Raw genomic sequence first — 26,696 nt, forward strand, 5'->3', positions numbered from 1 at the left:
TTATATAATGGTGAAGTACATGTTCACTGTTCACTTCGGCACATTGTGTAGTCAGTGACTTGTGTAAAATCTCGTATGGTGCCTGCCTCTTTTACGAATGGTGACATCTTAAAATCATCTTGGAACAATTGCATCCTTACTGGTGTTAAAACTGGTAGCTAAAACTATTTCTTTCACTTTAGCAAACATGGATTTTGAAGGTGTATTGAATAGTTATTCTCTGTAGAAAACTTGCCATCAGTGTAACAATCGAATTGTGTGGTTGATATGCCTCTATTGTAAACGTCAATTTTTATCCCCTCCTAAGGAGATTTCAGTCCACCAGTGCTTTGATACAAGAGTGAGTAGATTCTCTTCAACTTTTTAGTATAAGTAACAGAAATCATACTTGAAAGCTTTTTTATCATCTTGGAACTCGGGTGTCCTGAATTTTCTTATCTAATTGATGCATCTCTTTAGTATGGTTGGTTCCTCTAATCCTCTTGTATTGACAGCTTCTGATCCTCTTAATATTAAGCAAATCTTCCTGTATATCTGGTTGTTTGAAATTATGAAATAAATAAAAGAACGTGTTTACTAGGACCTGGAATCTGTTGTAGTTTATATTCTTAAGTTTTCTACTACATACATTATAAAAGTTTTATATGAAAAGGGAGAGTATGTTCTCCAATGCTCTTATCCCAAGCTAAACATTCATATATTTTTATGATTTCATATTGAAAGATGTTTTTTTCAGGATACCATTCTTACGTCTCATTTGGATAGTCAGATGAGATAAGATGATCTGTAAATAGTAGTAAAATGGTTTGTGAATAGTAGTAAAATGGTTTGAGTTAAGATGTTTTATGAGATTTTAAGAAATGAAAGAGAAAAAGTTGAATAAAAATATTATAAAGTTAAAATATTGTTAAAATATTATTTTTTAATATTATTTTTGTTTTGAGATTTGAAAAAGTTGAATTGTTTTTTGTATTTTGTTTGAAAGTTTGAGAAAGTTATAATGATTAGATAATGACTAGATGAAAAAGTTGAAAATTTGAAATTGAAAAGTGTTTGTGTTTGTGGTGTTTAGATGTTGAGATGAGATGAAATGACATGAGATGAGAGCATCTTGCAATCCAAACGGGACAAAGAACAAATGCCTTTTGTGAAAGGATAATTTTCCTTTCCCAATTTTAGGTGTGGAGACTTGACATATATTTTTTAGCATGAATAGGATGGATATATATTGAACAATGTGCATATATATCCTCTAGGGTTTGAGAAGAAGAGTTATGTTTCATTGTGTTCTAGTAACCGCCTGAAATCTGGTACTTTTTAGCTTGGGCTGAGTTATATATTGTGATATGATCTCTAGTCTCTGCTTGTTCTGTTATAGTGTTTCTAGTGTAAATGCCGTTGAGACTGGGATCTGGATCCTCGCCAATGTATAGGACATTACAGATGATTCGATTTCATTAATCTTGATTGATATTTTGATATAAACAACCAGGATTTTGACCACATCAGCAAAATTCTTTCTAACCAAAACATTTCAGAGCCTGACCTCCTTCATCACTTGTTGTCGTCGCTAATAAGCAATGCAGAGCCCACTCGCTGTTCCCATTTGGTGAACAACAGCCAATGAATGCATGATCATCTGAGAAGTCAAAATTCATATGAAAGTACTGCATGCCATCTGATCTGTAAAGAATGATGTGCGAATTCAAGTTAGTTAATCTTCTTCTTCTCTCTCTCTTTTTTTAGAAAGCACCATAAATTGTTAGAAACATTTTATATACGTGTTACTTCTGATCTCATATCAATTGTATATGAGTTTTTAAGAGGCTCATCGAAGGAATGAATCTCTGCCTGTGCATAGCAAGCTTTCCTACGGTTCTGGTTGTAGTGCATAGCAAAATGGGTTCTTTTGCTTTTTAATTTTTGCTTAAATTTTTAATAGTTGGTTTCCTTTATAAAATGCTCGACAGCAAAATTGACTCAAAACCATTTGATGGAAGTGCAATAAACAGGCAGAAGATGGAAGGCCAATTTTCAGCCTAAAAGATAATCAATGAATTTGGTTGGTCCAACAAGGAAAGCATGTGCCATCCAGTGGCATTAAGCTGGTGAAAAGGGCATTGACTATGATAATAGAAGAGCCTTCAATTTTGTGGTTGGATGTCATTAATTTTTGTGGGGATTTCTGACACAGTGAAAGTCAGCCCCCGAGTTCTCTGTTGTATAAAATTATAATAGCTGCAATTTAAAGGAAACTAGATATTTTGAAGTTTTTCTTAAACAGAGAAGAGGCAATCGTGTTTCGGAATTATTATTATTATTTTTATATATATTTATTTTTTTTAAAATTTTTTGGATGGGATAGCGAGTAGGGCTCGAATCAGTCTGTTTGATAGTTCGCTTATACTCGTCCGGTTAAATTCGAATTGAATTCGACTTGTGAAAAGAAAAACTCACCTGTAAAAATAGATATCCGCTCGATAGTAAATAACACATCTAACAAAACTCGATTCAGCTAAGACTCTTTAAGGACTACTCATTTATACTCGAGTCGATTCGTTAGTTCGATTCAATTAAAACTCATTTATATATTAATAAATATATATATCTATGTATATATTTATTATATTATTATAAGTGGCTATTGAGCCGGCTACAGTAATAATGCATTTTGTCTAGGTTCGAACGCGGTTTGAACTAGGTTCGAATCGACGCCGAACCGGCCGATATCGATTTTCACTATTTGTTGACGTACGCTGACCGGTTCTCCATCGATTTTAGCTGGTTCTGAGCTCCGGCGACTGGTCTGAGTCGGTCTAGGTCGGTTTCTCAATTTTTTATATAGTCTTAAGTTAGTGCATGTATTTTCCGTGTAGTTTAGGGATATATTATTTGCCTTTTAATCATATGAAGGAAATGATTTTATTTTGTTTGTGGGTCAGTTCCCTATTTTTTTGGTCTTCCCCCTTCCTCTCTCTCTCTCCAGACCCAAAACGCCGCCCCACATCCCCTATCCAACTCGCGCCACTGTCGCTGTCACGTTGACCCAAGCGCAGCTCTCTCCATTCTATATATCTCCCGAAACCAAAACCCTAATCTCCATTCTGAAACCAAAATTCATTTTGTTCCAATTTTCTCTGCCGCTTTCACCTTCCATAGTCCCAAAAATCCTTGTTTGGTTCTCTCTGTGAGACGCATTGTTCTGGTTGAGAATAGATTGAGGCAGTTACGTTTTGGCATGATTATCATTGACGGAGGCTAGGGTTAGTTCTCGATCTTTATCGCTCCCTCCACGAGTGCCTTTCTCTCTCTGAAATTCCTTGTATTCATGCTAAGAATTTTGTGCTATTCAAACCCCAGGTCCTGATAGTAATACAGCTACATGTGAAAGCTCTAGGATTTCTATTTTTAACATATTTGCTTGGCCTTCAAACTATAATCCTGTTATTCGTTAGGGTTTCTTCTCTGTTTCATGGAAGTGAACTCCTATTTAAGAATCATTGGATTTCTTGTTCTTCTTCTATTGTTGAATTAATTCTATTTTTGTTACACAGTTCGAATTTTCTCCACAGATATGGGGTCTTCTGTGCGTGTTGTTATGATCTGCCAATCCATCTTTAATTAAAGATGGAGATGTAGATAGGCTTTTTTCTTCAATATAATTTTCTTGACATTGCCTTTGTTCTCGTACTCTGGGTTCTTCCTTGTGAAAATGTTTCTTCTCTTGATTGAAAAATAGATGCTATTAAGCTTGGGTTTGATGAAGGACCTCTTGAGTTCACAAAATATAGGTGAGTAAAGTTGGGGCAGTTACGTCGCGAAGTGGTGGTGGTTCATGGTTGTGAAGTAGGGTTGGTTGTTTGGGGATCACGCCCAACCCCATCGCACTTTTCATGGCAACGCCATAGTGAGCCTTACCACCAGAGCAAGCCCAACGCCACAATGAGCCTCACCACAATCCCGAAGTTTCAGATTTTATTTTATTTTTTTGTGCATGTTTGTTTTTTGAATTTCATTTTTTTTTTTTGGGTAGCCTATTGCAGAAAAAAAAGTTACAAGTTTTACAGGCTGAGACATCTTGAACTATTGAGTCTTCTAAAAAAAGTTATAAGTTTTTGGGACATAGGTCACAGAAGAACAGCTTGCAGCTCTGTTTATCAACTGTGGAATGATCATGGAACTTTTTCTACATACGGTTTTGGCATAGGGTGGTTGAGATTTTGATCTTAAACAAGTGCTTTTATGCTTGAAGTTTGTTGACTGTCGAATATTTGGTGACCCTATTTCTATACTTCGTTTTGCCTTTATTTAGTTTACTGATGAAGGTAATGTGTAGTTATAGGTTTCTTAGGTTGATGTCAAACTCTTTTAACTCTTTTTTGAATGAGTCTGTGAAGGAGTCTGTGATCATCCTTCTGATATAATTTTAAAATTTTATTTCTTGTTGATGCTTGGATAGTTAGATTATCATTTGCAAGAAATGCACTAAAAGGGATAACCTTTTTTTTTTTTTTTAACTCGTATCGCTTTTGTTGAGTTTGAATCTGAGGGTCACTTTCATTTTTTTTTTTCTTTCCGATTCTATTTACATTGGAGAGTCTGTGTTAATTAATTAATTTTCATTTATTTTTGGTTGTTTGATTTTCGCAACTGGGTTGGGCTGGGTCTGGCATATTTCTGGGTATGCTTTACTTTTTACTTGTTACGGTTTTCATTGCTTTTTGCTGGCTGTTTGGTAGTTCTAAAGATTCCCATTGTTTGCTTTTTCCCCCTTTCCGTCACACAGTGGTCTGGTTCATGCTTGCAATACTTAAACTTAGAATTTTCTTTAGTGTTTTTTTTTTCTTCTTTGTATGTTTCCTATTGTCTTATTTTTTTGGGTTTGAACTGGATGTAAGATTTGAAATTAGTGATATTTCTTGCTCTGTGTTTGCTTTTCGACAAAGTGGAGATAATGGAAAGGGAATGAAGGTTTGGCAGTTTGAATATTGCATTGTTGTTTTCTTGGGGTTTTAAATGATGAAAGAAAGAAATAGAAATGTGTTGGATGCTAAAATATTGAGTTTTGGTTTGTTTCTTGTTCAAAAGATCAAATGTTTTATTATTTATGTTGTAAATACTGAAAATTTTTTATTGGTTTTATTTTCTTAGGACTTAAATGATGCTGATTTCTTTTTTTAAAAAAAGTTTCTGAACCAAACTGATTTTGAGGCATTTATTCAAAAAGGCTCACCCAAATGCATATCATATGTGTGTTCTCTTGTTAGAAGCACAAATTTGGTTACAGAAACGCTTCAGGCCAGTGTCACCTGTAAAGGCTTATTATCGGAGATGAATGAGGACATGCCACGTAAGGAGTTGATGAAGACTCTGGCCTCTTAGCGCTGCAGTTGTGCATTCCCCCACCCCCTCTCTCTCTCCCGAACCTTCCATTTGCAGAAATCCCTCTCTCTCACTCTCTCCTTCCCTCTCTTTTTCTCTGTAATCAATAGCTTTCAGACCATGGCCGACTTGAACTCCTTCGTCTTTGGAACATTACCAGCTTCTTCTTCTTTTTCTTGCGATAATCATCTCTCTCTCAAACACACACTCGCTAGTGATCCAACTAATTATAATAGTATTTTTAAAATTTTCCCATGATCAGGAACAGTTGATTATAAAGCCAAACTCCGCCCTCGGAGTCGTATAATCGTGGCGAAAGGTGGTAGGAATTGCTACTCTTTCGGGGCCAACACCGAGTCCTCTGCAACAAATTCAATTTTATCAAATGGAATAACTTCTGAATCTGTTTCGTCTCCACGTTTATCACTGATACCCATTTCGCGAATTCTGAAAGGCATCCCTCACAGTCCTCACTTTCTTCAGCTCCGAAGCTACTCTGAAGTGGCAAGGAAGAGTTTGATGGCCTGGTGGGATCGAGCATTTGAAGAAACAGTCGAAGAAATCCATACTCAAAGACTTTTCCAATTTAAATTAAGTCACAAATATCTAGTCAGTAGCAACATTAGCCGATGCAAACACAAACAGCAGCAACAACTTCCACAATTGAAACAATAGCCGTAGCTATGGACTTCTGCAACTCCAACATCGATCAGCATTAAAAACTCTCGCAGTTTGTAACCACCTAAAATGCTTGTAAGGTGCTTAACTTTTGAGTTAAATTAAAAAAAAAAAAAATACTCCAACATGGACATTTTATCTTTTTAATTTTACTGATAAAAAAAAATAAAATTAAAGCATCATTGATTCTTCTTCTTTTACATAGCAGACGAAAGAAGACCATGGGGTCCAACTTTTTAAACAAATTTATTTGTTTAGTGGAATTAACCAAGGTGATAGAGGAACTCCATTTGTACAAAATGTGGATTCGACGATTGAAGAGCAAGGCCGTGTCTCGTAGAATGGAAAAGTGCAGGCTGGTGAGTGTCATTTTGAGTCAATCACGGACGTAAGCGTGATGTCGGGCTAAGGATTTCAATTTTGATCTTGGACAGTGAGAGTAGTCCATTTTACTTTCAGATTTCGGGTTAGGATTTTCGTGAAGGAGAGGGAAGGAGAGAGAGAGAAAGGGATTTCTGTAGATGAAAGGTTCGGGAGAGAGAGAGAGAGGGGGTGGGGGTATGCACAAAGATCCCCTACAGCGCAGAGAGCCAGTGTCTTCATCAATCCCTTATGTGGCAAGTCTTAATTGGTCTCCGATAATATGCTCTCGTAGGAGACATCGGTTATAAGTTATTCTCATTTGGTTATGGTAGGCCGTTTAGGGACAACCAAGTAATGGAAATCCCTGAAAATGCATGGAGAGAAGACCCTTATGGCATGGCTCTTGGAAATCATATAAACTATTATCGTCCCAAAATATTAAAGTCTATCATTTTACCCTCACAAGAGGTGAGACCCAAATTTTTTGCCTTTTATTTCTTAGGAAATGCCATGGTGATGGAGTGAAGACATGAATTTGTGCTTTTTTTTTTTTTTTTTTTCAAGATTCTTTTTCACTTATTTCATATTTGAATTGGGGCAAAAGTATCTAATAAGTTAATTAATTATTAGGTCATTAGATTGATGCAACTAGGCAACGTGCTTTGCACGTTACTCCCGACCATGTGTGTACACACTCATATATATGTATTAGCTAATAATATAAGTATAGCACTTTTATAATTAAATATATAATATGTTACCTAATTATTTATGTTTATATATTGAATATACTTTATAGCTAAATTTTATAATTTATACAATAATTAGTCAATAGGATTTAATAATTTCATATATTAGTATGTAGAAATCATATATGGAATAAATATATGCTATCATATTATATGTATGTATTAATAATATATGTATGCATATAATATATTGTTATTATGGATAAATATTAACTAGTTAGATATTAATTATTTATGATTTTTTAAAATATTATAATTCAATAGAGGTTTTACTTAGTAGTTGTACAAATTTAATATTTATCTAATTTATTAATTATTAAATATTATTAAAAATAAAATAAAATAAACAATTCGAGTCGAACTCGAGCATAACTCAACTTGAGTGTAACTCGACTCGAGCTCGAATTGAGAATTTAGCTTACCGAGTTGATCTCGAATGAAAAATAAATAAAAATCTCGAGTTTGAGTATTTTGAGTCAAGCTGACATCTACAAGCTAAAGACCGGCTCGACTCAGCTTGATTATAGCCCTAATAACAAGTAATGATTTGTATAGTCTCAAAATAGACAAGTTTCGTTCAATATATTTATATAAAGTTGGACTCCATCATGAACAAGTGTTAAAAATTCTATTATTTTTTCAGTGAAATTCACTTTTTTATAAAAGATTTGCTTGTTTTAAACTTGTATATAATATTATTCTTAAATAATTCTTACTTGATGTACAACTAATGACAGTTTCTGTTGTGAGAATTATGTATCTAATATTATTTGCCATGAACAGAAGCAACACGAACCTTTTGACCTAGAATTTTTAATAGGATTTCTTAAGAAACTTTATACCGTAGATCTCGTTTGAATGTTATGCATTCTAAGTTTTTGAACAAGATTTTAGTGTATGAAATAATAAATAGATAGATACATCAAATAAGAAATACTGATAGCTTGTTGAACCGTGTGGGATTAAATGATCATACAATTTTTTTTTTTTTTTTTTTTTTTTTTTTTTTTTTTTTTATCTCAGGAGAGGTTTGGATAGTGAGTTGAGATGTGATGAGTTGAGTTGAAAGTTGAGTAAAATATTATTAGAATATTATTTTTTAATATTATTATTGTTTTGAGATTTGAAAAAGTTGAATTATTTATTATATTTTGTGTGAAAATTTAAAAAAATTATAATAATTAAATTAGATGAAATGAAATAAATTGAGATGAATTAAAAATATTTTTATATCCAAGCCGGACCTCGTTTATTTTTGTAAGGAAAATTCTCATAGACAATTACAAGTAATAGAGATACTTTCGTTCGTGATTTTTTTTTTTTTCCCAATCACACAAAGCTATGTGGCATATTTTAAATAGCTGTTTTTTTAAGATATAGATATATAAAACCACTTAAAATCTGCTACATAATTAGTGTGATCGGTATTCCTCTGAATAATAAAATCTATTTCATTGGTCTATATCTCTTGCTTTAGAGAGATAACCTTAACCTCATAAGATCTTTGTTATTTGATTGGGCTCAGAAACCTCGCCGGGCTTGAAATTTGAATGGGCTTCGAAACGCAATTGACGGAGCGACCAGCTAGACCCGAAAGGAACCCCGATGCCGTACGTTTTCTTTTCCTTCGTTTCCTCGGCAAAGAAACGGAGCGTCGAGTATGTAAAACCTCTGCGGCTGCCCCAAAACTTGGTTCGTCACCCGCGGCCCGTCAGTTTTATCAAAATTCTAACACAAAATCTGAAACCTTGGAAGCAGAAACGAACGCCGACTCTGTGAATCCTTCTAGGAATGAGTTACAGAAGGTTCTGCTGCGAATCCTTTTATCGCTCACATTCATCTTTCTTTTACACATTTAACATTTTAACGCAATGTGCCGCAATTAACCTTATATTCAATTGATTTTATTTCAAATTCTCTGTAGTTTTTCTTTATTTCCTTGATTATGAAGATCTGGATTTCAAACAAACTCGGTTGATTGTTTTCTGTTTCTTTTTTCTTTTTTTGCTTAATTCAGGTCTATCTTATTGAGTTTCTCGTAGACGTGGGTTATTGAAATCTTAATTTTGGTTTTGATTTTGGGTAGAGGTGTAGGGAGCGGGGGAGTGAATTTACTTGGACTTGAGGTTGTGCAGAACCAATGCTCTTTGATGCAATATTATCCGTAAATTACAAACGCGGTCATTCGCGTATTGTTGAATTCAGATTTTCGTTCCTCGATTAGTATGAATCTAGAATTGGATTAGTTTGGCTGAACGCGATCAACCATTTAGGGAAAATTGCAAGCACGACAGGAGAATAGACAAAATAAACAACACACCCTGGGGAGAGGGGGCGGGGGATCTGATGTAGATTTATATTATTAATGTGATGGTTGGGAATCTCTTGACAATAGGTGTCTATTTTATTTATTTTTATTATTCCTCTGTGATTATTCTTAAACATATACGTGAGAGCATGTAAATGTGAGTCTGCCTGGAGGGTAAAATTATCAAAAAGTTTTGTTAGAAAGCAGGAGATGCATTCGTTTGTTTTCGCAGATGAGATGAGATAATATGAAATGAGTTGAGATTAAAGTTGAAAATTGAATAAAATATTATTAGAATATATTTTTTTAATATTATTATTGTTTTGAGATTTGAAAAAGTTGAATTCTTTATTTTATTTTGTGTGAGAATTTGAAAAAGTTGTAATGATTAGATGAGATGAGATGTGTTGTGAAAACAAATGAGTAAGTGGATTTCTTTCTTAAAACTTTCTCACTAACATTTCTTTTGTGGGAGCCAGACTCAGTTCTATGAAATGTCGGACGGTACAAACCCTTTTCTAATTCAAAAGCTATCTGTGTATTGGAATGCATTTGAAATTGGTATCTTCCCAGTACTGCTTTTTCCCTGTTTTGCAGAAGTCTCTGTTAAGTGTATGTAAACAGAAAGATAACCATCATAATGTATGGTATAATTTTTTGTTCATAATTATGGCATAATTTCTTTCTGTACAGGGAGCACCGTGCTTTCAGAGCATCTCTATTTGATGGGTTTGATGGCCTTGAGGAAGGTGGTCTTAGGGTGCCCTCATCACACTCCCATGGAACTGATGATCATGACAATGAGAACGCTGTAGACAGTCTGCAAGATAGGGTTATATTTCTTAAGAAAGTAAGTTCGGTATAGGAAAAAGGATGACCGGTGTTGGTGAGTTCTCTGGCAATGAGTTTCATGTGATGAATACAAGTCTCCAAAACTGTCGTATATAATCCTAACAATCCCAATATATCCAGTAGCATGCATAATTATAAAAAAATATATATATCCAGTAGCATGCATAAATGTATTACAGTGCTCATTCATTGGATAAATTCCCTGTGGTTTATATATTCTTTAGGGCAATATTGTTGGGGACTACCTTGGAAGCAAATATTTGTTTTAAGAGGTGTTCTGAAAGCATGCTCATCGTTTTGAACAACATTATGTATAGGCACAGTTTTTATATGCCATGTCACCCGGCTCATGCCTGTGCAGACTGTCACTCTCTCCAAAAGATGCATTCATCAAATCTTCTTTTGTCACTATGTTAGGATTACATATTTGTGCACCTTTATGCAGGTTACTGCATGCTTTCTTACTTGTATCTAAAACTGCCATTATTTATGCTGTACAGAACTGAGATGGTGTATGAATGAGTTAGTTCGTTAGAGAAAGGATTAGAGTCATTCTTTTTAGATGTAATTTCCTTACAAAATAACTTCTTATTGATATATTACCTACCGACAGTTAACAGGGGATATACATGAGGAGGTGGAGAGTCATAATCGTTTGCTTGACCGAACGGTAAGTGTGTTACTGACACCCCATATGAGTGAAAGTTGTTTCATCTATGTTGTAAACCAGTTCTATTTAAAATCAGGGTAACGACATGGATTCATCAAGGGGCATAATGTCAGGAACCATGGATCGGTTCAAAACGGTACATGGACAAGATCTACTTTACCACCTTGCTTGTCTTTCTTTTTATTTTATTTACAGAGCTGTCATAATGGTTGACTAAGGTGATATCATTACTGTGTAGGTATTTGAGAAGAAATCAAACAGGAGAACATGTACTTTTGTTGCATGCTTCGTGGTTTTCTTCTTAGTTATATTTTATCTCATGAGGTAAATAATTATACTGTGGTAATTACTGTCATTTGCAAATTGAATGCCGTACAAAAGGGGATAACCATATCAATCATTGTAAATTTATTTTAAAGTTGTAAACTCAATGGTCTACCTCTGTGGAGATGCTCATACTATGTAACTATGGTATTTATACTCACTCACCTATTCTATGGTATGCTATCTTCTTAACTGTATGTTTCTTGCAACAAAAATATTTGGACATGTTTCATTGACTGAAATCGGCTCTCCTATGGTTTATATACTCAATTGCCAATTCTATGGAGTTCTGATGTATTTATGTTAACTCTGGGGGTCAAATAATTTTCTAAATTATAAACTTACAATTCTTTTTTAATCTTCGATACAATAATTCCTAATTACTGCATTACTAGTTATAGGCTTTCCTTAACAATCTGGACTGACAAATTTTCCAAACTCAAATTTGATCATCATGAAACTAGTTTTCTTTTTGGGGCGTGATTGGATTTCAAGTTTTACATGCCACTGTCTTTCATGCTTGTTATCTGGAAGAAGTTGCATACCCTTTTTTGGCTTCATTTGAATGCCATTTTAGGGCTTCCTTAGCAGCCATCCTTGATAATTCCGTGCATGCTGATGTTGTGTCATGAAGATAGTCACACTCATGAAGAGCTTGGTACTTATTCTTTGATCAACTGTAATATAGGTTTTGTGGTATGAATTTTCTTGCATAATAATTAGACATCGAGATGAAACTTGACTCTCTAGTTTGAGTATTTTGAACAACTCTTGTCTGTTTGATGCTGATTGGCCTATTTCTTTGCAGGGTTCTCAGATATTTCATGCTTGGCTGAAGTCTATTGTTAAGAATCCATTTTGCTCCTTGGTCGACGGATGCTGCAAAGTACAAAACATGTGCATCACCGTGTATTAATCCTTTTTTCCTTCTGACAAGAAACTGATATGGGATTGAGTCGTGGTTTCTCTGCAGTTCTGCCACAAGATTGACAGAGGTTCTATGTTAGCTCCAATGGCCAGTGGCTGAAGGTGTAGGCAGCCCTGCCTCCCCGGATTGAGTTTTGAAGCTGTGCGTTGAATCTAAACAAAATATATTTTTTTTAATAGAATTTATTGTGTTTCTAATTAGGGACTAAAATCAGGCCAATAAGCAAACTGAGGATTTCCCATAGCTTCTTCCTCGAATATTTCTTCATAAATAGATTATCTAAGGATCTGACTTCAACTGCCCAGATATTGTTGACCTAACCCTGGTTCTATGCATTCAAATTCCAACGGATCATTTCAAATTTTAGAAGTCTAGATATCCACCTAAAGTTCATTTACGGTAACCCTACAGCCAACTACTGAGCCACGTGTGGCTTGAAATCTCCGTTGGATCCTCCCAACCCGTCTCTTGACATTCTCCCCCATTTGTAGCCGTCTTCATCATTTCTTCCTCATTTTAGCCGTCCCCCCGTGTTCATATCCATCTTTTATCTTGGGTCCTTAACCTTCAGTTATTTCCCATACGAAGGTACACTAGGCATTATTATATTGGTGCATGTTGGCCCAAGCGGTATGCTATAGCTGCATTTGCATTTTGTTTCAGTGAGAGAAGGAAACGTTGAATCCCCACCTTCCCTGCGAAATTTTTCTCTGGCCAATTACAGAAAGAAAGGGTCTTTATCAGTTAGTTGTTCTAGTACTGGTTGGGCATCCAATTTGATTGGGGGGATCACGTTTTTGCTTTACCGGAATTATCTCCTTCCGTATAGCCTATATACCCAATGTATGCCCGAGACATTGAAATTGGAAAAAATGTAATAGGTAGTACTAACCAATGGGCAATTTGTTCCCAGTGATGGAGCCTGAATTTGATTCTTGTTGGATCTCAAACGCGTAACCCCTAGATTGATTTCGGGCGCAACCAACTCTAGGCCCAAAACTCTCTCTCTCTCTCTCTCTCTCTTCGCCTGCAGAATTGGGTTATAGATCTGTCTTAAAGTCATTTGGTAGGTATAACAAAAGTTGCGAAGGCTAGCGAAGAGTCTTACGAATTTAATGAAATTGCAGGGTTTCCAACCCCTTGCATGAAGGTACTAATTTGCAGGAATCTAAAGTCCCCCAAATTGTTACCCTGTATAGGGGTTTTGGATTAAATACAGGATTAATTTGGAACCCCTTTAGACTGTCTTTAGAAGACAGAATATCCGAGTACTATTACCAGTCCCTAATTGCCTCTAAATTCTACTGTGGATATGGCAGTATGCATATTATACGTTCTTTCATCGCGGGAACTTGGACACAATAGAATACCTTCAACTATATGTTGTGGATATTACAACGATTTTGTGCTCTATGTTTCTGTTGTAATTATTTAGTGAGAGAGAGGAAAAGAAAAGCTAATATACTCGAATATTATAATTACAAGCATTCAACATCATTAACACGCAAAGCAACAATTGGATATCAGGGCCCAGGCAACTTCAGCTTCTAAATTTACTGGCAAAGCTGCGTATGTATGTATGGCAAATCGAACCAATTTGCCGTAAATTAGCAAGTACTATAACGGGAATCAAAGCCAGGAATCTCCGCTACTCTTTATACCATGCTAGCTCATGACTCCCACATTTGAACCTCCCTCGCTTTTTGCCTACAAACCTACTGTTGTATCATCAAGAGAAATCGACAACTTTTGATAATGATGTCATTTCATTCATAATTCGCATATGGGGGTGCTCTGTGATAAGATTACAATACCTGAACCCTTATAATGACCTATCAATTCCATCTAATATACATAGTAGGTCGTGATCATTGTTTCTCAAATTTTGGTTCAAATTCCACTATATGCATATATATATATATATATATAGTCATTAATATAAATTTCACAACTCATGATGCATTCCTAATATTAATATAAATCAATATATATATGTCAAGAACCTGATGGTCTGATGGCATATGACCCGGTTCTCCAAATGGAATGGAGAACCTGAGTTCAAACCCCCCCCCCCCCCCCTACCCCTCTTTATAAAAAAAAAAAAAAATATTGATTTTCTCACTAACACCTTATGTGAAACTCTTAACCATTATTTACTTAATGAGTTAAGTTTATTATATCACATAATTAATGAGTTTATAGTTGACAACAAGACTTGTGACTCCGAACATGCACATCCGTTTGGTTTTAATAATTTATATATGATAAATAATTATTAGAAAATTTTCATCCTTTCATTAAAGGAAAAATCTATTTATAATCTTTTTTATCATCTTCTCAACATCTCTTGATGGATGTAGAATTAAATGATAGGCTTATAAGTGAAACATAATAAATAGTCTCTAATCATTTAATATCACATGATGAACGATGAGATGATGATGATGAAATGAATGATAAGACGTAGCATTACTCTTTATTAAAAATTAGTGATTAGGTAAACATTTCGAAAGTACATGAACCATGCACATGAATCACTCCTATATATAGACCCCAAATTGCCTAAGATCTATTATATAAAAAAGTGTTTATATATATAAGAATAATCGTCAATTGAGAAAATCATGGCTGCAGCCTCCTAATTAATATACTCATTGTGGCCACCATTTCAAAGTCCAAACACTTCATTTCCACCACTCTTGTGACTTGTGAGCTAGCTAGGGAAATAACATGAAAAAGGTAATAGTTTTTAATATCAGCCGCACACAGCCGTATTTGAAAAAATTAACGGACACGATAATACCCCTCACGCATCTTGCCCTTTGGAATTTTATATTACTTTCACCACCACGTCTTCTACGGAGCCTATTAAAGGCATGCGGACGGCCACCTGGTCCCCTCATTCTGCGAATGTGGACACTCGATCACCACAGAGTTGAGGTGAGGATTTTATGAGGGAGTACCTACTTAATTTTTCTCTCTAATTTATTACATTAAAAAAAACAAAAAATAGTTATTTTTTTAATATATTTAAGTTATCAACCCAACCAACTATTAAAATAAAATTAAAATATTTTACTTACAAACCAGTATAAAAAACACTCTTTATACAGTGGATATGACATAATTTCAAATGTAACATATTAAAAATCAAATCTAGTGTAAATCAATTTTTTTCATCTTAGCAGTGTGAATGACACAAGCTTGACATAGTGGTGTACGTATATCTTTCACACCGACTTATAAGTAGATCAAGGATTCGATCTAAATAAAAATAATAAATAAGATTTGACATGATTATTTTATATTGTGGAATTATTTACGTGTGATTTTATTTTTATAAAATTTTTTGCCACTGTCTTTCGTCTATTTTGATATATTATATGAATGAGTCGATAAAAAACTCATCAATTTCAAATGGATTATTAGTGAGAACTCCTAAAAATTTAAGGAAAAATAATGAATTTTGAAGTACAGAAAAAAATATTATTCTATTGTGAAATAAAATTTTTGAATACATTAATGATCAATAATGAGTGAAACATAAAATAAACAAGCTAGAAAAGAAACAAGTACAACTATTCCAATTCAATTCCGCATAAATATATAAATAAACATAAACTCATTTTTCATTGTTGTTATAATTAGGGCAAAGTCAATATGCCCTAATTCCAAATTTGACTCTGACTTTGTTGGAGTTCGAATTTGAATTTCGACTCTGTCTTCGACCACTACAAACTCCACTCCAACAAGTCAGAGTTGAAATCAGACTTAGGTCGGATCCACAACCACCCAATCACAGATTACAACCACCCAATCACTGAAATCACCTAAAAATAAAACCAAAATGCAGATATAAACTCAGATTAAAACCAACAAATTAAACCCAAGAAAATTGACATAGATCGAGAGGTAGAGGGTGTTCGTTGCTTTGGTTCCATATCCATGTGCTCTATCGTTCGATCGACTGCGCTCGATAGTGTTGGTTACTTTGACGGTTCTTGATGTCTTAATATCCTAAACGAAACCGCAGATCTTTGAGAGTGAGTGAGAGTGAGTAAGTGAGTTGGACGACGAAGGGGAGTCGATCGACGATCGCATGGCGGGAGAGGACAGAGAGAGGCGATGGGCTGAGTTAGGACTTAGGGTTTCTAAGAGAATCTGAGTGAGATGAAAGTGAGGATGAGGTTGCGCCGAGGGGGGGGGGGTGTGGGTTGGGTAGAATTAAACTTAGTTAGTGAACGTAGTCAAAATGACATCGTTTTTATAGCTTTTTTTTTTTTTTTGGGGGGGGGGGGGGGGGAGGCATAGAAACTATAGTCAAAATGTTGCATTTTTCTGAGGAAAAAGAGCGCTTTATGACTGAATTTGGGTTGTAGTATCTTTTAGGTTGGCCTGTTGTAGATTTGGGCTTCTAAACCCAGCTTTTTTCCCATTTTGGGTTTTTTTTTTTCTCTTAACCCTAAACTAAACCTTGTTTTTTTTAAACCCTAAATTTAATTTTAATCTTAATTTTTGTTTAAGCCTTAAGTCTTTTATTTATGGTTTTTAGAATTGTTAGTATTGGTTATTAATAAATCTTAATTCACTAGTGTCTAATTATATGTTATCATACTATAGTTTGTTAGTATTGATCATTCTATTTATAGTGCTTATAACTTTTTTATTACTCAATTTAATTGTTAGTATTGATTATTAACAATTACTATTTAAATCGACTTGTACTATAATGTTTAAATAGAATTTATTATACTAGTGTTATTATACATTAATATTACATTTTATTAACTCATTATACTTGTACTATACTAGTGTTTAACTTATTCATCTTATAGACTTGTACTATAGTATTTAATTAAATGTTATTATAATAGTATCTAACTTATGTCTAACTTAATTATATACTAATTATGTTCAACCCTAAAGTCTCCTCTCTGGTGACATTTCCAGAAGCAGCGAAAATAGTCTTCTCTGGTGAGAAGAGGCTCTGTGAGGAAGGCCCGGAGGGTTCTCAATGGAAGAAATTGAGGATCTGTGTGGTAATTTATGTTTAACGGAGGAAGATGAAACAATAGTTGAATGCCCTCTGGGTAGTGAAGAGGAAATTCTACAGAAGGGTGAAAGGAGTTTGGTTGGGAAGATTTGTGCTGATCGGGCGGTAGGGAAGGAAATCATAACAAACACTATGAGAAAAAATTGGAGAATTAGCAAAAGGACCAATTTTTTTGAAGTGGAAAAAGACGTCTTTATAATCACCTTTGCAAATCATACGGATAGGCAGCGAGTCCTTGAGGGGAAACCATGGCTGTTTGACAATTATCTCTTCATACGAAAGCCTTATGAGGGTGGTTTACAACCCGGTAAGATGATTTTTAATGTTGAATACTTTTGGTTGCAGATATATAATCTGCCATTGGGCTACATGACTAAGGAGTGGGGAGAGCGTATTGGAAAGTCTTTGGGACAAGTTCTTGACGTTGATGTAGATGAGGATGGTATCGGATGGGGGAAGTACTTGAAAGTGCAGGTAGAATTGAATTTGCAGAAGCCAATTACTCAAGGTCGAATTATTATGGTGCAAGGAAAAAAGCTATGGTTGCCTTTTAAGTATGACAAGCTCCCACATTTATGCTTTATCTGTGGATGGATATTACATGGAGTTTCTCGGTGTACCTTAGTTGCTGATACTGATCGTTCAAATAAGCCACAGTTTGGCCCTTGGCTTCTTGTTGACGATATCTTTAAACGCTGGACTTCCTTCTCAAATTCTGATGCAAGCTCTGAAGGAAAGATGGGAGCAATGAAAAACATGGATCCCAAGGTCCCAGTAAATGATGGTGAAGGTTCAGTGGGCAACATTGGCATGGGGCGACGGTGGAAGGAATCTGGGCAGGGCAATTTTGGATTTTCTGAGAAGTGCAATGCCAGAACGGTTGACAAAAATATCGGCATGCAAGTAGGAAAGGATGTCACTGAGTTAGAAACGGCTTCAAGATTGGAAGATAAGGGGATTAGGGGGTTGTTAATCACATAGGAAGTTAACTCAGAACATTAGGCAGGTTTTGATTCTCATCCTGCAGGGCGGGAAACTTCGCCCCAGGATATGGGCTTAAGTGGTATGGGCCAGATAGAGATGAATGAGTGTGTGTCTTTGGTCTGTGATAAGCCCATTGATAACAATGCAATTAAGAAAAGCCCCCGACCTCATAATCTATTACCGGAGTCTAAAATAGATTTGGCAGTTGGGAATTCTTCTACATCTCAATTTGTGAAAATTTCTAAAAGCAATTCTTGGTGGAAACAAAGGTCAAGGGGTCAAGGTGCAGAGCCAATAGAGCTAGATTTTCTTTCTGAGGCAAAAAGGCCTGCTAGGTCGACTACAGATGATCCTACAGGTGTGTTTGGGCATAAGAGAGGTAAGCTTTTCTCTCTTGATCCCATCGATGATTGTAACGTTGAAGCGGCGCAAGCTGGGATCAAGCCTTGCCAAGCACCATGAAAATATTCAGTTGGAACTGTCGGGGCTTGGAAACCCCCGAACAGTTCAAAGCCTTAGTTTCCAACTCAAGGCAAAAGCTCCCACTATGGTATTCCTTATGGAAACTAAGTCGAACAATGAAAGTGCTTTAAGAATAGCAAGGAAAATGAATTATGAGAGCTGTGTTGCCGTGGACGCTATAGGTAGGAATGGTGGCCTAATGATCATGGGGAAGTAGGAGATAACACTGGAGTTGGTTAATTATTCCCAGCGACATATCAATTTAATTGTTAGACCAAATGACAATAAACCATGTTGGTTGTTGACTACTTTTATGGGCATCCTGATTTGAGTAAGAGAAGGGAGGTTTGGCAACTTCTGAAAACCTTTAATCTGTGGAACATGGGGTGGTGCATTATAGGTGATTTTAATGAGATACTTTCTCATGATGAGAATGTAGGTGGCAGAGTTCGAAATGAATCACAGATTGGTATGTTCAGAGAGGTTCTTCAGGAAGGGGATCTTTATGACTTGGGGTGGAAGGGTTGTAAGTTTACATGGAGTAATAGGCATGAGGATTCCACTTTTACTAAAGAGAGGTTAGATCGAGCTTTGGCAAACAAAATACGGTGGAATGAATTTTATGATGTTAAAGTAGACACATCGAGTGCTATGTGCTCAGATCATCATCCAATTGTTCTAGTCTGCTCACAAAGCAGAGGTCCAGCAACCAGACTTCAATTTCCTTTCAAGTATGAAACTAATTGGGCTAAAGAGGAGGGATGCAAAGAGGTTATCGGTGCTGCTTGGTAGAAGGGGGAGGTTTGCAACCTTATTCTAGTCGTGTACAACAGAAACTAGAGGTATGTAGCAAAGAACTGAAGACTTGGAGTAGGAATCTTAATAAAAATAGAGATGCTACTATTAAACAAAAAATTAAAGAGATCAAATAGTTGGAAGTGGAGGAATGCTCAGAAAATATGCAAGCCATTAAAAGGATTCAAAATGAGTTAGGTGTTACTGGACCAAGAAGATTTGAAATAGAAACAACGTGCCAAGGATCATAGGTTGGCAAAAGGTGATAGAAATACTAAATTCTATCATGCTTGTGTCAACCAAAGAAGAAACAAAAATATGATAAAGAGGTGAAGGATGGATTAGGGCAGGTACTGGAGACGAAGGAAGACATAGCTAGTGGGTTTTGGAACCATTTTCCCCAGATTTTTCAGTCCTCTCATCCATCTTCAGACTCTAATCAGGCTTGTTTACTTGGGGTGAAACAAAGAGTCTCTTATGCTATGAGGGAACAATTGGACAGAGGTTTTGATAAAGAAGAGGTTGTATATGCTTTGAGACAAATGTCTTCTTTAAAGTCTCCAGGGCCAGATGGCTACAATGCAGGTTTTTTTCAGGACCATTGGGATGTTGTTGGCGCAAATGTTTCAAAAGAGGTGATGGACTTTTTAAACAGTGGTAGCATGTAATCAGGTTTGAATCATACTCTTATAACTTTGGTTCCAAAGGTCAACTCCCCAAAAACTGTAAATGAATTTCGACCTATTAGTTTATGCAATATGTGGTACAAACTCATTTCCAAAGTATTAGCTAATAGGTTGAAATCAGTTTTGACAAAGCTTATCTCTTGGAATCAAAGTGCCTTCATTTCTGGACGTTTGATCAGTAACAATATAATGATTGCTTATGAGTTTCTTCATTCAATGCACTCTAGAATGAAAGCAAAGAAGGGTGTATGGCCATTAAATTAGATATGTCAAAAGCTTATGATAGGGTGGAGTGGGGCTTTTTGGAAGCAATGCTAATTCGGTTGGGATTTGGTGATCATTGGATTAAGTTGCTAATGACTTGTGTAAAGTCTGTCACTTATTCTATAGTGGTAAATGGTGAGCCAAGGGAGGTTATTATGCCTTCAAGGGATCTAAGGCAAGGAGACCCTTTGTCTTCTTATTTGTTTTTCTTATGTACTGAGGGTCTTAGTAGTTTGTTACAGCAAGCAGAAGTGACGGGGGTGATCAAAGGGGTGGCAGATTTTAAGGGAGGCATAAGGATCAATCATCTCATTTTTGTTGACGATTGTGCGATTTTTGTGGGTCTAAGGAGGAGGAATGGTTTAATCTCCTTCATATTTTACATATGTATGAAGCTGCTTTTGGTCAAATGTTAAACAAACAAAAGACTTCAATTCTCTTCAGTTCTAACACTAGGGTTGTTGTTAAGGAATGTATTCTTCAACATGCTGAAGGTGTTATTTGTGACAATTACAACAAATATTTAGGTTTACCTACTGTTATGGGTAAATCTAAATATGACACTTTTAAGGGCCTCAAGGACAAAGTCTGGAAGAGAGTTTCAAGTTGGAAATCAAAGTTCCTTTCTACTACAGGCAAAGAAGTTTTGATCAAGAGTGTACTTCAAGCAATACCAGCATACACGATGAGTGCTTTCAGGCTTCCAAAAGGGCTACTCAAGGAAATTGAAATGTTGATTGTAAAATTTTGGTGGAACCACAATAAGGATGGCAAAGGGATTCATTGGAAAAGTTGGTCCAATCTAGGAGCTGTTAAAAGTATGGGAGGTTTAGGTTTTCGTGGTCTCAATTGTTTCAATAGAGCCTTGCTAGTCAAACAAGTTTGTAGATTCATTCAAGACCTTACATCTTTGGTTGCCTGGGTATTTAAGCAAAAATATTTCCCAACAGGCCAATTATTGGAGGCAAAAACTGGCTACTGCCCTTCACATATTTGGAGAAGTTTATGCTCAGTGTTGGATCTGGTCAAGATGGGGTATGTATAGAGAGTAGGCAATGGCAAGAGCATCAAAACTTTGAAAGACAAGTGGGTCCCTATTCCCTTTACTATTCAGATTCAAACTCCTATGAATATTTTGGATGCTGAGGCTACTGTGGATGCAATTATTAATGAGGATTCTAAGTCCTCGAAAGCAAAAATGCTGTACTCAGTTTTTAGAAGGGAAGAAGCAGATTGCATAAGCAAAAATCTAGTCAGTTTAAGGGGCATGAAGGATAAAATAATATGGGGTTTAGTTGAAAAAGGATTGTTTTCTATTAAATCTGCCTATTTTATTGATTTTAATAGAAAGAATCAAAGTATGGGTCAGTCTTCTATGTCTTTATCATACATTAAGTGCTGCAAGAGGGTGTGGAAGCTAGACTGTACAGGGAAAGTAAAACAGCTGATATGGAAAGCTCTCAATAATATTCTACCTACAAAAGAAAAAATCTTTAAAAGAAAGATAGTTGAGAATGCTATGTGCTCAATCTGTTTCTCGGCAGAGGAGTTAATGTTACATGTCTTGTGGCAATGTCCTTCTTCTGTGGATGTTTGGGGGGAGTTGAATAGCCCTTTACAGAAATGGAATTAGGATTATTGTGACTTTCAATCTTTATGGTGTGATTTGGTTTCTAGATTAGATGATGCTAACCTGATTAAAGTGGCTGCTATTTTTCATGGTATTTGGAAGAGGAGGAATGATTATGTGTTCAATAACAAGTTCAGAAGTCCTTCTTTTCTATTTCAATTCGCAACTCAGGATGATAGAGTTGTTAATACACCACATCCACAGGGTCTGAATGAACTTATGCAGGAGAGAGCAGCAACTAAGCAAGGATGGATTCCACCAGGTGAAGGTTATTGAAAAGCTAATCTTGATGCAACGTTTGTTGAAGAAACAGAAAGGATGAGAATTGGGGTGAAGTTCAAGCAGTTTTAGCTGGCTCTAGAAGTGCCATTCAATCTGCTGCATTAGCAGAATGTTGGGCTCTCAGCAGAGCAATTACTTTCTGTGATGAAATGGGATTGAGATGTGTACAATTTGAGAGAGATGCAAAACTTGTTGTAGATGCTGTTAAAAAGAACACAGTAGATTACTCTTGGAATGGTCAACTCATTGAGGACATAAAGGGCATTCTGATGTCTCATCAAAATTGGTCTATACAGCATGTGGCAAGAACTGGAAACAAAGCAGCCGATGCTGCTGCTAAGTTAGGACTATCTCTAATTTCTAAACAGATTTGGATAGAAGAGGAACCACCTGAGGTTGCTCCATTTTTTATTTCTGACAAATCATGTATTCTTTGATTCATGAATGGAATTTCTTTTTTAAAAAAATTAAATATATACTAGACTTAGTATTACATATTATTAATATTACTATACATTAGTATTACATAGTAGTAATACTATGATGTTCATTGTTTACATATATTAAACTATTATTATTCAATTTAGTCTATTTATATTATAGTATAAATATATTATTTTATAATAATTAGCTCATACTACTTACTAGTATATTACTGAATTTAACTAATCATATAGGTTCTATTTATGTAAAAAATATATAATTAATATATATAGAAAAATACATATATGTTTCACATGTTCAATATTGGAGTTGGAGTCTGACTTAGTATTACATGGTCCGACTCTGGCTCCGACTTTCAGACCAAAAAAAATTCGACTCCAACTCCAACTCCAACTCCGAAGTCAAAGTGGAGCTGAAGCAGAGTCAGATTTTCGCTCAACCCTAGTTATAATGTTACCACTTTCGATTATTTGGGTCTTCCTTCATTCATTGGTCGTTCCATAAATGATACTTTCAAAGAGTTGAAGGCACGAGTTTTGGAGAAAATTGTAAGGCTGGAAAGAAAAAACTATTTCCACAAGCTGGTTGGGAATCTTAACAAAATCAGTTGTTAGGCATTGCCAACTTATACAATGAGTTATTTTTAGTTGCCAAAATCCTTTTGTAAGGATTTAGAAAGGATATTTGCTAGGTTTTGGTGGGGTCAATGTGGATCAGAAAGTAAGGTGCATTAGGTTTGTTGGAATAAAATGTGTACTACTAAACTTCGTGGAGGGATGGGTTTTAAGAACTTATAGGTATTTAATCTGTCTTTGCTTGCTAAACAGGGTTGGCGGCTGTTACATAACCTCAGTCTCTACTGTTCAGAGTTTTTAAGGCAAATTATTTTCCCTACACATCTTTCTTGAAGTCAAAGTTAAGGAGTAAACCTTCCTGTGTTTGGAGAAGCATCTGTGCAACAAAATTTTTTTTGCTTCAGGGGTGTATATAGCGAGTTGGGAGAGGGGATCCAATTAATATTTGGCATGATAGATGGGATTGAATTTCTACATCCGAACTCAACAATTAGGGAGTTGTTTAATAGGATTCAAGAACTTGAAATGATGTGTTGATAAGAGCCATTTTTCCTCGTTTTGTGATTGAGCATATAATTCAAACTTTGCTTTCTCGGTATGATGATCAACTTGTTTGGAATGATAATAAAAGCAGAGCGTATTCAATTAAGTCTAGGTACCACTTTGCTTTGAGTTTGTTAAATGCTTAGGGGAGAGTGGAAAGTTCACATTCACAAGGCAATTATGAGTTTTGGAGGAAATTGTGGAATATGAATCTACCTAATAAAGTGAAGAATTTTGCTTGGCAAGTTTGTACTAATAGTTTGCCCGCAAAACTGAATTTGATGAGAATGAGTATTATATCCAATGGCACTTGTGATCAATGCAACCTGAAATTTGAGGATAGCACCCATGCTTTATGGAGGTGCTTAATTGTTAGAGAGGTATGGACTGATAGATATAATATGGTTTTAAAGTTGTTGGATGCTGATATTGAGTTTGATGTTTTGCTATGGGATTTAATGGGGGCTGATACGTCTATAGTTCCTTCTTCCTCACTATTGTGTGGGGTATTTAGAAATATAGGAATCTTCGATTATTTGAAAATTTTAATTGTGTGCTTCAGGAGGTTGTTGATAATTGTTTTTGGTATGTTGAGAGTTTCAATACTACTAAATCTAATCATTTGATTATAAGGAAGGAGAGGTTGCTATCTTGGAAGCCTCAACTATCACGTAAAGCCAAACTGAATTTTGATGGGAGTTTATTGAGACAATCTAAAAATGTAAGAATTGGAGTCATTTTAAGGAATGATAAAGGAGAAGTTTTGTTAGCTTTGAGTTGAAAGGAAGTGGGTGTGTTTGATGTGGATGATATAGAAGTTTTGGCTACTTTATGGAGTTTATATATGATTTTCCATTTATATCTTTGGTTTGATATTAGAAAGAGATTCCTTGACTATTATTGAAGCTATAATATCTAGGGAACCTAATTTCTCTAAGCAAGGTCCTTTAGTTGTGGAAAATCATCCTCTTCTTCAACGGCTTCAAGATTATGAGGTTCTCCATGTTAATATACAGGGTAATGAGGCAGTCCAGTGGTGGCATCAATATCTAGATATTATTGATATGTTGAGAGTATTGCTAGATGCTAGTACGTAGTTGTACATATTTGTATATGGTTTATTCATTCCAAATGAAATCTTTTTATTATATATAAAAAAAGAAGAAGTAAGATTATGATATTGGTATAGAAAAATCGGAGGGTTAGTTTTTTTAGGCCAAGCCCAATTTTGATAGAGATCGACAAAGCTTAAGTTTTAAGCACTCACGCACACACATATACATGTATATGAATTATGAATTTTATTTGAGAATATGTGTGAAATATTCTCATATAAATATTTTTTAAGTTCTATATTCAAATTATATTCAAAACTAGGGGCGGGGAGCCATGTAGCCCCCGGGGGCACTCCCTGGTCCGTCCACACATGTTAAGATTTGCATTATTTTTCTTCTGTACCATATAATAATGTCGTCATGTTATTTAATATTAAATTTCTAATCTTTTTCTGTTGTAAAACTATTTTGCTTTATTTGTTTATGCAGCTGGAAAAATAAACAAACGCCATATTGATATTATTAACATTTCCTTTAGTACCAATGAATAAGATATATTCCTCTTCGAGTCATACTCAAAAGCTAGAGTACCATGAAAGATAATTTTTCAAAAATCTTAAAATATATGAAAAATTCTATTTGTAAGCCGGTGTGTAAATTACACCCTTAATGTTATTGACATGACAATATTTGATTTATAAGATAAATTTTAAAATTAAATCTCTTACAAAACAAGTCTTGTCATGTAATTGAAATGGATGATGTGTTTTACATATTGGCTTACATGTTGAATAACTCTATATATATACAAGTCCAATACTTTTTCTTTTTTAAAGAAGGGGTAAATTATTTGAGGAAATATAAAAGGTTCACTACAATAAAAGGTTATACAGATCAGACATGGCGCTCGATCGGTGATGAGAAGAGTAGTAGATTTTGAATTTTTGGGGCATTTAAGCTGTTCAGAGGTTTTAAACCTTTCTCAAATTGCTTCAGAAGTTATACATGACACACACACACATATATGCATGATATTATTTACATATATCTCGAGTACGATTATAATTAATTAGGCTATATATATTATGCATGATATAGCAATTATTTTATACGATTTTCTTTCCTGAGAACGATCATAACTATATATAACCTTTGAGTTTCAACCGTGCAGGCATGCAAGACGGCTTATAATTGGGTTTGTTTGGAACTATTTTCTAAAATTCTTTTATATAAAAAAGGAAGAATTTTTGTCTCAAAAATCAGTAAAACATAGGACAAGAGTTTTAATCAACCGTTCAACAAGATTGATAACTCTCGAACAAGTCTAAGGTTTATTTCAATACAAAGTACAAGATACAATATTCAAACACAATAACAATACAAGATACGAGAATACATTATTAGGTATTCAAAGTCATTTAAGTATTTTAATTATTAAGTGTATTTTAAGTATTTTAATTATTAAGTGTATTTTAAATATCCTAATTATTATGTATTTTAATATTAAGTGTATTTTAAGTATCCTAATTATTATGTATTTTAATATTAAGTGTATTTTAAGTATCTTAATTATTAAGTGTATTTTAAGTATATTAATTATTATGTATTTTAATATAAGTGTATTTTAAATATTTTAATTATTAAGTGTATTTTAAGTATCCTAATTATT

The 26,696-nt window shown here is 34.9% G+C and overlaps 2 protein-coding genes across 2 annotated transcripts; both read left to right on the forward strand.

The window, feature by feature from the left end:
* The first annotated feature begins 8,790 nt into the window (after positions 1–8,790).
* On the forward strand, positions 8,791–12,497 carry LOC121252075 (bet1-like SNARE 1-2). The gene is made up of 6 exons (XM_041151550.1): positions 8,791–8,977; positions 10,174–10,330; positions 10,946–11,002; positions 11,079–11,138; positions 11,241–11,326; positions 12,135–12,497. Exons 1-6 carry the CDS (start codon positions 8,964–8,966, stop codon positions 12,160–12,162), a joined length of 402 nt encoding a protein of 133 aa, XP_041007484.1. The 5' UTR covers positions 8,791–8,963; the 3' UTR covers positions 12,163–12,497.
* Positions 12,498–17,268: 4,771 nt separating this feature from the next.
* LOC121247263 lies at positions 17,269–18,288 on the forward strand. The gene has a single exon (XM_041145640.1). The coding sequence runs from the start codon at positions 17,269–17,271 to the stop codon at positions 18,286–18,288; it is 1,020 nt and encodes a 339-aa protein (XP_041001574.1).
* The last annotated feature ends 8,408 nt before the right edge of the window (positions 18,289–26,696 follow it).

Source organism: Juglans microcarpa x Juglans regia, chromosome 1D (genome assembly GCF_004785595.1).
Source record: "Juglans microcarpa x Juglans regia isolate MS1-56 chromosome 1D, Jm3101_v1.0, whole genome shotgun sequence".
Taxonomy (NCBI): domain Eukaryota; kingdom Viridiplantae; phylum Streptophyta; class Magnoliopsida; order Fagales; family Juglandaceae; genus Juglans; species Juglans microcarpa x Juglans regia.